Source organism: Falco biarmicus, chromosome 18 (assembly GCF_023638135.1).
Source record: "Falco biarmicus isolate bFalBia1 chromosome 18, bFalBia1.pri, whole genome shotgun sequence".
NCBI lineage: Eukaryota > Metazoa > Chordata > Aves > Falconiformes > Falconidae > Falco > Falco biarmicus.
Window position 1 is genome coordinate 6,280,661 of NC_079305.1, and position 14,880 is coordinate 6,295,540.

The window sequence follows — 14,880 nt, forward strand, 5'->3', positions numbered from 1 at the left end:
GGGAAAGCACAGCTGCCTGGAACGGTTTTTCTGAACCTTACTGAGACAAGACACACCAACATTTTATGTTCCAACCACGACCAATTTATTTCATTCTGATGTAAACCCATATTTCCACTACAGCACGGAGACCACCTTTTATAAAAGGTTGTAAAGTACAGGGCATGCAGGATGCAATACAATACTGAGGAGAGGTGGGATGGGATTTTCTTTTTTTTTTTAGGAACAGATTTAAAATAAGGGAAACTGAAGTGAAATGTAGCACAAACATCACAAACTTCCATGCATGCCTTCAAGTATCTTCTTTTGATATGCTCGTGCTCTCTGGACTTCAGTGTAGGGTTAAAATGATTCTTTGGAAGAGCAGAAAGTTCACACTTCTTGAAATTTTATAGTAGTATTAAGGCCGAAATACACTGGGTACTACACTTCTTCACCTTTCAGAGCACTACCTGCTGGTAGCACTACTTGTTTTACTTCAAGCTGCATTAAGCTTCCAGCTCAAATCCCAGCCCAATTTTGTGACCTCCAGCACTGAAATTCTTGCCGTCAATTAAGCCTGAGAGGGTCAGCTTTACACCTAGGAAAAAGCAAATAATGAGACCCTTCATATACTCATCTCTGTACAATTCCCTCCCTCAAGTACCTGAGCCTCACTGCTGTGTCAGTTGCTATAGAGGTTCTGTACTTGCACATCCTTTACATCTATGAGCCTATGTAAGATTTCTAGCTGATCTGTTTATCTAATCTGTTATAGAGATGACAGTAAAATAATGCACAGTGTAGTACTAATACTATTTGCTGCTACCAGTTAGACTTACATACCAGGTCGGAGGGCATGAGTGTAACCAATTCCAATCAGGCTGGCATTATTCACTTTAGCCTACAGGAACAAAAAGAAATCACAGTATTTATAAGCTCTGTATAAATATTTGGACAGACCTGTCTCGGTGCCCTGAGAAGGTGGCTTCTGCATTAACTTTTTCAGCTACTTGTAGACTAACCTCTAGCAGAGGTGTATTCTAATCTTTCCCTTTTCTCAAGAGTTTCAACTTAAGCTGTAACAGGCGCAAGTAATAATTCCAATCTTTCCATCAAATTGTGACCCATTATGCCTACATAAAATGCCACTGTCATTCACTGCCCCTAGCATTATCTCTTTTATATCCTTTAGAAGGGCTAGTTACTACAGCCCCTTAGTAGCCAATGAAGTCTGTCTTGTTCACAGACCCCTGTTCATGAATTGCTTAGCAGTTATTTTATTTTTTTAAATAAGCAATAAATATATGAATATGCAAACCCTTTCTGCATTACTAAGTTTTCAGCTGTTTACAATAGTATTTCCCATCTTTAATTTTGGCTAAATTGCCCTGGAACAAATTCTTCTTTTGAAGCACAACAAATGCTTGCTACTTCAGTTCTTAGTGTTGGAATGTACGCATAGTTATTCACTGTCGCTTCGTGGATGTGTTTTGTCTTGTGAACCTCTCTCTTGAGACCTCCCTGCCCTGTGCCCACGCCCCGGCCCCCGCATAAGTTTCTGCAAGAATTTGCAAGTGTTGCTAACACTTGTCTCAGGACCTCAGCTGACTTTCAAGGGTTAACTGCTTGTTAGGAGAAGGCCATAAGCTCAGCTGAACTTCCCTCATTTTACTGTAGTACCATTCTACATCACGCATTAGATAAGAATTAGAGAATTAAAAGGACACTGCATCCTCTCATTACCTTTTGAAAACTCATTTTGCATAGGCTCCAAAGCACGTTAATCAAACTAGTGACTATTTTGCCATGGACAAAATGGTGCTTTACATTTTTTGTCCCCCTGTCGTTTCACAAGTATGACCTGTGAAGTCCCAGTTTGAACTTGAACCACAACAGAAGCCACAGTCTGCCATCTACCATACTTGCTCAGTAACTATTTGAAGCAACTACTTCACACCACAAATTTGCACGATTTAAGGGAGCTTGAAACACTTGTTCCTGTAACAAAATTCTTACCACAATGGAAGTCTTCTCATCCAGTTGATACTTAGTAGCAATACCAAACCGTGTGTTGTTACTGCCAGCAGTCCATGCAAGATTGACTGATGTCTCAACCTTATTATTAACCTTCTGATAAATAGACCCACCAAACTCTGTGCCATCGTTCCTGTTTGTAATAGATGCAAGTGTGTCAAGCCTTGCCTTGTTTAATAAATAGTAATTCTTTAGACTAACTCCTCCCCACAATCATCTGATCATTGTCTCTTAAAACGAATGAAGAGCTCCAATACTTCCCTGGACCCATGCTCATCTACTTCCTAGCTGGAGCTGGCAGACGACTCCTGCTCATTTTTTTTACCCAAAATGTTTTGTATGCAGAATGGAACAAGACTTTCCAACAGCTGAGACCTACAGTTTGAGGTTCTGACAAAAAAAAATAAATCCACCCAGGTTTGTATTGTGCTTGCTTGTCTTGAGAAAGCAAGCCTGCAATAACTCATAAAGGGGTAAATCCAGAAGGAGACTTAAGTCAGTTATGGGAAAGAGGAGACTCAAAACAATGTTACTGCACTGCAGTTCTTGAAATATACCGCCTTCAAAGACTCTCAGAGCATCTGAATGTCAAAACTAGAACTACACTGCAACGACAGCTGGAAACACTCAAGCACAATGCAACATGCACCCCTCCTCCACCTTGGGCATTTCTGAGCCAGAAGCTTTCTGTCTGGTGGGGAGCGGGGTAAGGTACCGTAGCTTAACTGAAGGCTCTTTTATCTGGCATCAAAATAGAAGAAGTTTACAGATTTTAATTCCAAATTATGAAATGCCTTTACACCACTGTCTTATATACACAAACCCCAAAATTACCCTGAAAGAAGGTCTCAAAAAAGACAGCCAAGAGTTGGAAAGTTGCCCCTGCTTTAGTTGTAGTGAAGATGAAAACACAGAATATAAATTATTTTGAAACAAATCAGCATACCCCGCTTCCATCCACCCACTGTTCACTGAACTTCTTTGATGCTCACTATTCATCTAGTTTGGCTGCTCTGATGTTTTTCTAGGCTCAGACAATACTTACACGTTAGTGTGCAGCTGAAAGTCTCCTGCCTTATATCCCAAGGCAAAGTTATTTTGTGAAAGCTTAGACTTGGCTGTATCAAAAGCCATCTGGTAGCCAGCAAGCCAGCCTTCATAGCCCAACACGGCCCAGCCATAGATGGTTGGTCCAGAGACATCAATGTCTATGTTGCAGCCTAGATTTACATATTCTCTTTTGTAGGAGGTCTTCAACTTTCCACTCTTCTTCCTGCAGAGAGAAAAACGCCATTTCATCCCTGGTAGTACACAAGTACATATTATATGTAGTTTTATTTATGTATGTATGTCCTTTAAGGCCAGTTAATTAAATTACAGTAATTCCTACTCAAAACTTAACAGCTGCTGAAGAAGGCATGGAATAAAAGTAATGCTGGTATTATGCATATTTACATGGTGCCACTTCTTCCTCCACCATCTCAAACTCCTTAGAATCCTCAAGCAGCAAAAAACAAAGGCATTTCTGCTGAATATTCTAAAACCTGTCAGGTTTCAAATTTTGTTCTCCACAAGTGAGTGCAAGGCATTATGGCATCATCAGTTTCTTTCAGGAGCATTAATGACATCCTGCAGCAATAGCTGGCCTTTCTGTCCTGTGACTTTTTGTCTGTTTGGTTCACTACATTGTTCCTTTGTGTACAGTGCTTGCTTTCCTCCCTTCTTCACTGCTGAATACCAGTCTCCTCGACTGAAATGCATTTCCCCATCCTCCAGACATCCACTTTAGTCAGCCTTTTGTCCCTCTAGAGAAGTCTTTTCCTCTCTCTCCAATGCATCGTTGTGCTCCTTTTGCTGTCAGTTCAAACCTAACTGAGACAAAACGTTATCACATCACCTCCTTAATCCTCTCCCCAAACTCCTTTCCCTCCCACTGAAGACACAGCAGAACACTGTGCTGCCTGTCACTCATACCCAGGTCTGGGGTCTCACTTTTGACTTAGCTTCTAATTCCTTACATCCAAGCAGGATTTCAAACCCTGATTTTTCTGATAGGCTCTCCCCAACAATAAAGAAATACCAGTCATTATTTACAAAGCAATCTCAAGCTTTGTGCATTATCCAGACATAAACACCCCTCCCTTGCTGTACTGCCTACCAAAACTAAATACATGATAATTGATAAAGACAAAAAAAGTGCTATTTGACCACCTACATAATACCTATACAGTTCTACCTCCTCATTCAGTTGTGCATAGACATCTGCCCAAAAACATCAGGAAAAAAATTATTTTGCTTTGTGTTAAGACACTGAGTTCACAGCACTAGGTCTGTCAACACCATGAAGACCTAGCTGTTTAAGGGGAGAGTTTTGAAGGTATAATACCTACTGCAAAACAGCCAATTCACCAATGGCCAAAAAGCTGAAGAGTCATCTTCAGCAGACCTTGTCCTGAGCCGTGTATTATCCACTGCCTTCAAAATATTCTACAGTGCCTGCAGAATATTCTACAGTAAATTTTGAGCATTTACACAATAACCAGAATAAGCATTTCTAATTAAAAGTTACGGGAAATTTTAGCACTCCTTAGATAAAGGTAACAGAAAATACTTACCCTGTGTTTGGTACAAATGTAGTGTCAAGAGCCACCTTCAATCCTTCAGCCAACTGCAAAGAAAAACAGACATCTGCTCAGAACTCTGCTGAAACATGACTTGTATATTCCACTACTATAGCTCTACTTCCTGTCTAAAGCGAAGACAAAACATGACCATAATGTCTCCCACATGTTTTACAACAAAATCTGAAGATGCTGTATGATGAGGGATTAAAATTTGGAGGTTTTCTCCCATGAGGCCCTACAACAGCACATGCTTTGTAGATATGTTATTACAAGAAGATTTTAAATCCAGTGTTGATGAAAAGAAAATCGAGAAACTGTTAAAGGAAGAAAACTGTTCAGTTCATGTTTGCTTATTCCCTGTAGTTCCACCAACCCATGCAGTTGCTGAAGAATCTCTCAGAATCGAGAGGTATTCTTTTAAAACACAGTACTACTTCACAGGCCAAACTGTACCTGCCTCAACTTTCCCACCTGTGTTTTGAGCTGGACAGCATTTTCCATTTTAAAGCACACGTAAAAGCGCAAAACTGTAACTGCAAAAACTGATGGCCATGTATGGTGGAGGGCACCACAGAAATTTTACTACTTGTGGCACCATTACCTTATGCTTCAGGCATTAAGTGAGAAGCATAAAGCTATTACTTTGAAAAACAATTGTGTGTTTTGAGAGTGCTGTACACTAGCAACCCTTTCTGTAAGCAGTGCCAAGCTGCAAACACTAATCTTCCTCTTCAGCCTTAGAAAATTCAACATCAAGGCAGCCAAACTTAAGTCCTTATGTATAAAAGCATTTAAAGATGCTAGACCCCTCTTTTGTTTTCCTTGCCTGACTGCAGCAGTGAGAGTTCTACATAGCTAGAGTGCAGCTTTAAAAACTCCTATTCGGAGTAGATAATGGTGATATTTATTCAACAGCTAGCTAATTTTGCATGCCTGTAACTGCAGTAACTCTGTACCTTTGGATGATTATATAGCAGCACATTGCTGTCGAGATATCCTCCACCCTCCACCCCGCCCCTGGCAAATTCATGATGCTCTCTCTCTCAGTCTGTGTGTTCTTCAAATGTATAACTTCTTTTAGTACTCCAGATTAAGTTTTCTGCAACTTTCAGTCTTCAGTGTCTTCTGCTCAATTCAATACTTTCTCATACCAGTTGCAGAAACATTTTCAGAGTACCTACTTCCTCTTACCTGATCCTCCATGGAAACTTCTGTTCCCAATGTGTTGTCTGTGTTCCACTTCTGGGTGAATGTAAGCCCATAGTCTTTGATCTTATATTTGGTCTCTAGACTGCCTGAAGCTTTGCCTGTGTCTGTGTTGGAAGAACCAGTTGCAGTGAACTCCTGCCAAGAGCATAATACAAGTTTCAGCACTCCGGTATTTAATCACTTTCGGTTTTTCCACTTGTCAAGTGCCGACACTCACAACTTGCTACCCTTACGTGTTCTGACAGAGCCCTCAAAATCATCCTCCTCTTCCTTATCCCCACCAAAAAGAATTATTTTTGCATCACAAAATGCTACTCCTTTTGGCATCTCTGTTCTGGATATTTCTTTTATCAAGGTGTGCTGATATAACCCTGGAACTTGCTTAGGTTGGAAAACACTACTACACAAAGACCTGACATCTTCACTTTCATTTGTATCATGATTCAATGACCTGCTCCCCCTCCTTCAATTTTTACTGCACTTTTTTCCTAACTTGTCCACCAACCTCCCCCACACCAAAAAAAATCTTTTCCTGCTGTCTTTTTTCTGCTCCAGAGTAGCAATTGTTATTTCAGTATTCCACAATTTGCTCTGTACCTTCATGTAGATCCATGCCCTGATACAAAAAGATGCTTGGGATACAAAGCTGCTTCTATCCTTAGATTTTTCCCTCACAATCTCCTCTAATTCCCTTTATCATCTTTACCAGTACAGTCCCAACTGTGCATGAAATAGCACCCATTACAGTCCTTCTGGAAATCCACTCTGCCTTAAGAAAAGCTATCCTTCATCCAACTTATGCTGCTAGAGAAATAGCAAAAAAAACCCCAAACATTTCTCTCATTTCTCCAAACATCTTGTGCTTCTTCTTTTTCATTTTTTTTTTTTTTTAATTTTTCCACCTTTCAGCGGTGAAAATATCATCTGGAGAATGACCATCTATGCTTTTCACATTGACTATTGCACCCTAACACTGTTGTTCTCCTTACCCTTTATACTGTTGCCACTCAGACTCTTCGTATACTACGCATCAGATGACTTTAGTACCTTCTCCCTCAACCTAACCTCTGTCACTACCTCAGCCAGCACACCTACACTTTAGAAGCTAGGTCACTGCTTTGCAAGGCACCTTAAAATCACAGGCCTTTTCTCCTTCACAGTGTCAGAAAATAACCTGACCCCAGTGGCACCTTGACATCTCTTCATCAGGCTGGTCATTCACTGACCAGTGTAACTGAACCAACAACTCTGAATTTTGTACGATATGTATTTTGTAACATGCTGTCCTATGCTGTTTGGCCAGTCCTCCACACATCAGAGCTTCCTGTTATTTAGGGGACTTGAAGTCTCAAACATCTCTCCTCCTGGAATAACGCAGAGGTAGCCTACTCAGTATTTCATACACAACAGAGTATAAAGTAATAAGTAGACATACTTCCGCAGTAGTAAGCTCAAGGCATACAAGCTAGGTTGTAAGAAGCATCTGATTTCATTTGTTGTCCTCATCTCTCAAATATTTTCCCTGAAGAAAGATAATTAATCTGCCATTACATTTCGAAGTTACACCTCTTTTGAAGTTTGAATATTGAAAGATACAGTGCTTAAGAGATGACAGTATCCATTGCCAACACATCCACACTTTGGAACCCTCACTTTCCAGATCCTTCTCATTCCAGGACAGTATTCCTGGGTGCTGTGTACATTGCTATCACAATTCTGGACTTTTCAGAGTGTACAAAGACTGTACACTATGCAAAAAATAATAGTTTTGAAGTGCTGGGAAAGTACAGCCAGGTAACACACTTGGTAACGTGCACTCCTTGGTCACTGTAGTGGGGCAGGGGGGAGCCAACACTTACACAAGCTAACACACTACTACAAACTACAACAGCATAGCGTTATGGTTTGTTGGGGTTTTTTTTATAACGTATCTATCCAGAGAACAAACAGGTGATGCAAGTCAGGTGCATTAGACTAGCCTTTAAGACATAATTGCTACAGACTGCTGTCATGTCACTTGCACAAATTCACTGTAAAAACATCTCAAGCCTGCATCAGAAGTAACTTTCTTCTGATCTTAGGGCAGGAAACATTAAAAAGGCTTGATTTGTTTCTCAGATCAAGCAAAGACTGTAAAATGCTCTTCTCACAGCAAAAGGAAAAAAACCCTGCACTGTCATATAATCAAAAGCCAAAGGATTTTACCAGGTGTCAGAACTGGATATGATTCTGGAAGCAGAAGGCATACAGCCAGCATCTGCTGCCATCACTATTTAACTGTCTAAACTAGAGATGTCTCATCACACTGTCTGGTATAGAAGCATTTCTTGAATTTGTTGTAGCTGAAAATCAAACTCATTCCGGCTCCATCATACACTCCACTCTGAATCAGCAGCCAAGCTCAGCTTCACACTGACCTTCTAGTTTATGGTGGCTGGCATCTTCAGGAACACCATGCACTGACTAGGCCAGACCACTTGCAATCTGTGGAACACTTATAACCAGTAGACAATACCATTGCTGTTTTCTAAGTCCACAGGAAACCCACCCAAAACATTTCGCTATCATAACAATCAGAGGTACTGCTTGTACGGAAGTACAAATTAGATATCAATTTGTTTCTAACCTCATCTCCATCCCCAAAACCTCCTTTTGTCGCATCAGAATGCTCATCAGAAACACTAACAAGCACAAAACCGGAAGCAACAAACAACCATATCAATACTGTACCCTTCTTGTTTTCCCTCCTGCTGTTTTTACAGTGTTCTTATTGTGGATTGTTGGACAAAGATTGCAAATGGCTTTACATACATGGATCATGCAGCAGATTAAGAGCTACAGACACAGTTAAACTTCATGACATGGATGATAACATGACTACACACAATTGAACAGTTCATGAATGACAGTATGCACCACAGAAAACCTTGCTAGACAAAGCAATAAAGAGCCAACATGCCAAAACAGTCACTATTCTTACCAGCTGGATAAACGTCCAATGAAAGTTGCATGGAAAAGAAAAATAACTAACCATTAGCATATTATCTGAGAATAAAAACTTCCAGCCAGAAAAACTATACATACGAGATGTCAGTAACCAGTAGCAGTCATAATGTAGAGACCATAGTTCCTCGTGCCTACACATTCCTGGTGCACAATGTAAGCAATCCATCAAAAGCTCAATTAGACAGAATACAGTAATACAAAAGGAATGACTTACACCATTTGCATAAGAATGGACGATAAGGAGGGAGCTAAGGCAAATACGGTTATGAAGTAGGCTGAGAAGCAGCACAACCAGAACAGCAAGTGGCAGCACACACAGAACTGAGACTCAATGTAAGAATAAGCTTATCTAGTAAACACTGTATGCTTGTGGTTACAGACCAAAATATAGAAATCCATTCCTGGTTTTGCCAGCCCTCCTGTGAAATCACGAGGAAGCTCCACTGCTGCATCATTACAGTGGGGATCATAGTATTTTCTAGTTACCTGAAGTGCTGACGCTTAATTAATGTCTATAAAATGCTCTCACATTCTACATAAAGGAGGACTCTCTAGTTTTAATCAAGTCTTGCATTGTAACACAGTAAAGATGAGTGAAAAGGAAGTTAGGTTAGACTGCGGCTCTTACAGCTTTCCCTGGCCTTTTGTAGAAAATGTCAGTGTCGACTCAAAATCCTGTAAAAACCAACGACAGCAGAGAAACTCGGTTGCGTTCATAAGCAGAAATGAGAGTTACTTAGGGAGAAGAAACTCTTATATTTGGGATATGGCAATAGAAATGGGGAGGAAAGCCACCCATCCACCACAAAATGTGTGAAAATTCTTGTAAGTTGCAGGAAAAGAAGTACCGCTACATCAGTTCCATGCTGTTATGTAAGTACCTCAGTCAGCTATGGGTTTTAAAATGAGAACTGAAAGACAGAAGCAACACCTGCTATCAAGTTATTACCACCAACCAGTTTAGGAATTTGTCCTTCCATTGCAATGCTGGTGATGTTGAAAGCCCGCAGTACTTACCACCCCACTGGAAGACTTGGTCTTCAACTCTAACTTGACCATTCCAAATCCTGAAAATAGAAGAGAACGCAGCATCTGTTTCACTGCAATACACAAGCAAGGCTTACTTCCAACACACCCAAAGTACAGCAGGTAGGGTACACTGACCTGAAACAGCCTATTTTCATGTTTCAACAGTTATTAATCTTACTGAGGAATGACTGAAGGTATTTTGACAATTCAGAGTGGGTGGCCTCATAAATTACACTCATTAACAGTCACCCATCATCAAGCATCTCCACCTTTGGTAGCTGCCTACAGTCTGGGACCTATCAATACAGTTACATTCCTTCTGATTTACTCGATTTAATTCTATATTTCTGATTGCAGGGCAGGAATTTTTCTTTTCCCCTTCCCTGAGAAAAATGCTTAAACTTACTTCAACGAGTGGTGTACACAAATACTATTGCTTTCTTCCTTTTCTTTCTGTTCTGCTACAAATCTAGGGAAATACCTGGCCCTTGTAAAGAGCAGAAAAGCCTGAAACTGCTGACACTAAAACTGGGAACTTGATTTGAATTTTAGCAAGCCTGAACTGACAGGGCAGACCAGATCAGGATGCTTTTTCATTTTATGTAGCATATGGATTTGAGATTCAAATGCAAACTACTACACACTTCTAAAACTAGATAAAAAATGTCAAAACTTCTAGTACTGCTCTCAGAAGAGGGACTAATATCAGAATTTCTCCATTTAAATTCTTTGAAGAGGAATGCAAATATTGTGAAATTATTTCCACTACAGCTATGACAACAGGCTATCCTGATTAACATAAAAGATCATTCTACCACAGGAACCTATTTGTTGCCACATACGGTCTCCTATAGCAATCTACATGCATTTAACTGATTTAGCACCTCTACGTAAAAGAATGGGAAGGTAAAAAAAACAGGATTCTCCAGAGACTGTTCTGGAATGCATCTTAAGGTCAAACTTGTAACTTTCCCCTCTAACTCTCTGCCTACTGCAGCATTTTCATGATATGTGTCTAAAGTTCAAATTCAGAAGGGGCGAGATGCTCCGGGCCTCTCCTGAATTCCTACCACAAGGTATTTAGAGGATCTTTGGGGTACTAATGTTCTCATGGCCTCAGTCAGGTTACTTACCATATCCCTTGTTGAATACATCCCTGGCAGACTTTCCCAAGTCACTGTATGATGGTGGGACAGCCATTGGGTCTGAAACACATTGGAAACTGTAAGAATCTTAGAGAGATTTGGCATAATACCTAAACTACACCCAAAGAATTTATAAGTGTTTATGTTTATGACTGCATACTTCACCAATACAGAACTGCAAGACTTCTGAAGAACATTCCTGAAAGTCATCCTTGCTTTGTCAGAAACAAACTTCAATTCAAAGAAGCTGTGAAAGCCCATCCATTACCTGGAATCACTAAACCCCAGGAACAGTATTACATTCAACTACCTATGTAGGCCTCTCATCCTTACACTGCAAAAAGAGCTCACAGGAGCCTTATTGCTGTTTCAATAACAAGCAACCATTGCTTTTGTGACAGGACCCTTTCTGAAAGGGACCCAAAGTGGTGAAGCCATGTCACCACTGAACAATCCCAAAGGAAAAGATCTGACTTCCACAGGCACTTGCGACTTCTTGGAAAGTTTTTTCAGAGATTTGTAAAATACAAAAAGAGATCTCTGTACGCTGTCCAGTTGCTACTAGTGAGTATTTATTTCTTCACTGTGTATACACAGCAAAAAAAAGTCAATTTTCTAATACAGATAACTCTTACAACTACTTTGAAGGACAAAACTCAAAAGGATAGGCATGTGATATTACAGCTTACGTGACATATTTAATGTTAGTTGCCGCAATTTAGTGATTTTGCATCAGAAAACCCACAATAAAAGAAGTAGGAAAACGCTTCCCCAGTGGAAAATTCTCCTTCTATAATAAGCTTGCATAAATGTAAAGGCACACCTGCTCCAGAAAAGAAAAGCTATCAAAGATGATGCTTTTGTTTGATTTTAAGGGTAACTCTTTGCCACTTAATCCCTCCTACAGCTGATGCTTCCGTTGATAATTCTTTTCCGCAACACCTGACACCAGAAATCCCTGATCCCCCATTTGTTACTTATACCATACTGGAAGACCGATCCGATCTAAAATAGCAGTAATGCAAGCAAAACTTCTAAAATCCCTGAAGTATCATTTCTCTTCCACCATTTTTAGTTGCTTACTGGTGTACTCAGTCCCTCTGTCACAAGAGCAACAGTGTCTGTATTAAGCAATTAAGTCCTGTTTTCAGATAGCTAGCCCTTTCCTAAAATGAAGTGCTCAGGTAATTTACATCACATAGTAGACAAACACCCTGTGTTCAGTGACTTAGTAACTAACCTGCACTATGTATCAATACATGGACTCAACGATCCTTATGGGACCCTTCCAACTTGAGATATTCTGTGATTTTATGAATATATATCTGTGGGTTTAGAGGATCTAAAATAGCTGGACGTGACTACGGGTTCCTTATCTGAAGATTAGTATGTAAAGCAGGTACTTCTCAAAATTACTATGTAAAAAGACCTTCTTACCTGTCAGACACGGAGGGAAAAATTACAATCAGCAAATCATTAAAATGACAAAAGAGAAACAGAATGTGCACTTTTATGAGGGCATAGTTTATTAAAATAGTTTTAGCAACACAGCTACAGAGCAAAGAATATCTTTCTTTTAAAATGTTGTTTTTTCAAACAAATCTCAATTCAAAAGTTCCAACTCATACTTCAGATTTGTGGTTTGGGGTTTTTTGGTTTTGTTTTTTCTGGGTTGTGTTCAGGTTTGGTTCGATTTGATTTTTTTAATAATTTGTCAAAATAGTTCAACTTGCTGATTGCAAAAGCTTAGTAACTTAGTTTCTTGAGCAAGGCAGACACTTGGACGTTTTATCATGGTGATACTCTACATATGCAGTAACTACCTAACATGCTCTTGAAGTTTGAAAAAAAACCCATATTTTTTTCCAGCAAAATCCAGGATGAAAGATAACTCCCTGCATAAGAACTCACACAACACACAAGCAGGTGTTTTTTTGGTTTGGTTTTTTTTTTTTTTCCTTTAAATGCTCTTTAGTCACAGCAGGCTTTCAAGGAACTGTCCAGCTGTTGGAAACATGACAGCAACACTCCATAATCATACGGGTTTGCAGCTGGACTCCAAACCATGTAACTCATTTTCAACTAGAAGTTTGGCAATGACTGGCAGTGAGCCACAACATGTTTTGGGGGTTGGGACTGACCTATTCAGCGTTTAGAAGACATGAGTCTAACTTTCAAATTACACGGAGATCTTACATCAAACAACAGCAAGAGCTTAGACAACACCCCACCCCAGTTTTTGAAAACATGCCACACCCCTACCTCTTTCTTGCCTTTCCAACATGACTCTCAAAACTTTCTACCTCCCTGCACAGAGGGGCACGGGCTTTAGAAAGACAAATGGCAACAGAGCTGACCACCAAGTAGTCTCGAGTGTCCCCTCACCAGCTTCACTGAAAAGGCTTCGAGTGAAGGCCTTTACCATCCTGTTCAGCACCTTCTCAACCTAAACCTCACCCTTTGGGGTGACACCCTCTTCTGTTTACACCTCACAAGGCTATTGAGACATCTTGAATATTGTGAGCCTGTTCACTCCACTACTGCGTCTCCTCTCTTTATGCAATATGAGTGTATTTTCTCTATCCTACGTGTTTTAACGTATAAATTATGCAAGTATTTAAACTATTAAAAAAACAAGAGAGATTCTTCAGGTGAGCTCATATGTAAATTCTTGCAAACCAGAACTGTTTAGAGGAACCAAGCTCACAGTTCCACAGCTATTAATACTAAATCTGAATTGGTCTCCATCAACCAGATGCGATGACAACAGCTGACAAAAGACACTGCAAAGCAGGAAAAGAAGCATTAAACCAGAGATCCAGAACTAAGACACAATAGTCATTTCAAGCATCTTGTTTTTAAACAAAGCTTCCTTAATCCTGTACTTTGCTTTTCCCTCCCACAACAGTAAAATTAACACAACCACCTCAAGAGAAAAGGCATCAAGGAATAAAAGGTAGAGGGCAACTGATGCTTAATGTTGCCATCTTCAGAAACCACGCACAGTAAGCCAACATCGGTAAATAAACCGCAAAAGGTAACACCAGATCAGAAATTTCAATTAAAATACAACCGTAAGAGCACCTGAACCGCTCTACGGAATAACTGAAAAAAAAAAAAAACCCACCCAAAATCATCCCCAAACCGAAAACCCGTACGCAAAACAGAAAAATGAGAAGAATTACGCTTTGAGAGGCCAGCCCCATGCTTCCTGGCAGGTACCGGCGACCGCCGACCATGGCAGCGGCCACGCACTCACGCGCAGCCGAGCAGCGCGCGGGCACGCGTGCGCGCTCACGAGCGGCGCGACCGGCGCCTCGCCCGCCAGCGCCGCGCGTTACGCAACGGGCAACGAAGCGGGGCCGCCCCGAGCCGCGCCCCAACCCCTCGGCCGCGGTACGGCGGCGCCGGGGGACGCTCGGCCGCTGCTGCCCGCCGAGGTTCGTGCTTCCCGGCCGAGGAACCGGAGCGATGGCAAGCCCCCCGCCCGCCCGCAGACAGTCGGCCTGCGCCCCGCGGCCGTCACCTCAGCAGCCCGCGGCCGCGCCGCAGGACGCGGAAGCCCCGGTCGAAGCGAGAGCCCACCGACCCCGCGGGGCTCTGGCTCGGCTCAGCGCCGCCGCGGCAAGGTGACTCGAGGGACGGCCGCCTCAGCCACGGCGAGGGCCGGAAAACGCCAGCGGACCCGGCCAGCACAGCGCCGCAGGTCCCGGCGGGGCCAGCCGCCCACCCCGCCCTCGCCCCGCCGCTACCTGCCGCCGCGCTGCCTCCGGGCAGAGGTCTCGGCGCCCCCAAGGCCGCATGCGCGGCGCCGCGGCGGCACCTGCGCACTGGCCCCCGCCCCTCGGCCT

General features: G+C 41.7%; 1 protein-coding gene across 4 annotated transcripts; it reads right to left on the reverse strand.

Annotated features, from left to right (window-relative positions):
- Positions 1 to 61: 61 nt before the first annotated feature.
- VDAC3 (voltage dependent anion channel 3) lies at positions 62 to 14,878 on the reverse strand. Of its 4 annotated transcripts, none has more exons than XM_056321691.1 (9): positions 14,782 to 14,878; positions 11,018 to 11,089; positions 9,873 to 9,922; positions 5,832 to 5,984; positions 4,632 to 4,684; positions 3,062 to 3,289; positions 1,999 to 2,149; positions 826 to 883; positions 62 to 580 (listed from the first exon to the last, which is right to left on the reverse strand). In XM_056321691.1, exons 2-9 carry the CDS (start codon positions 11,082 to 11,084, stop codon positions 489 to 491), a joined length of 852 nt encoding a protein of 283 aa, XP_056177666.1. In that variant the 5' UTR covers positions 11,085 to 11,089; positions 14,782 to 14,878; the 3' UTR covers positions 62 to 488. The 4 variants fall into 4 exon arrangements, with proteins under 4 accessions (XP_056177666.1, XP_056177669.1, XP_056177668.1 ...); XM_056321694.1 differs by lacking the exon at positions 14,782 to 14,878 and adding an exon at positions 14,619 to 14,755; XM_056321693.1 differs by lacking the exon at positions 14,782 to 14,878 and adding an exon at positions 14,556 to 14,578.
- Positions 14,879 to 14,880: the final 2 nt, after the last annotated feature.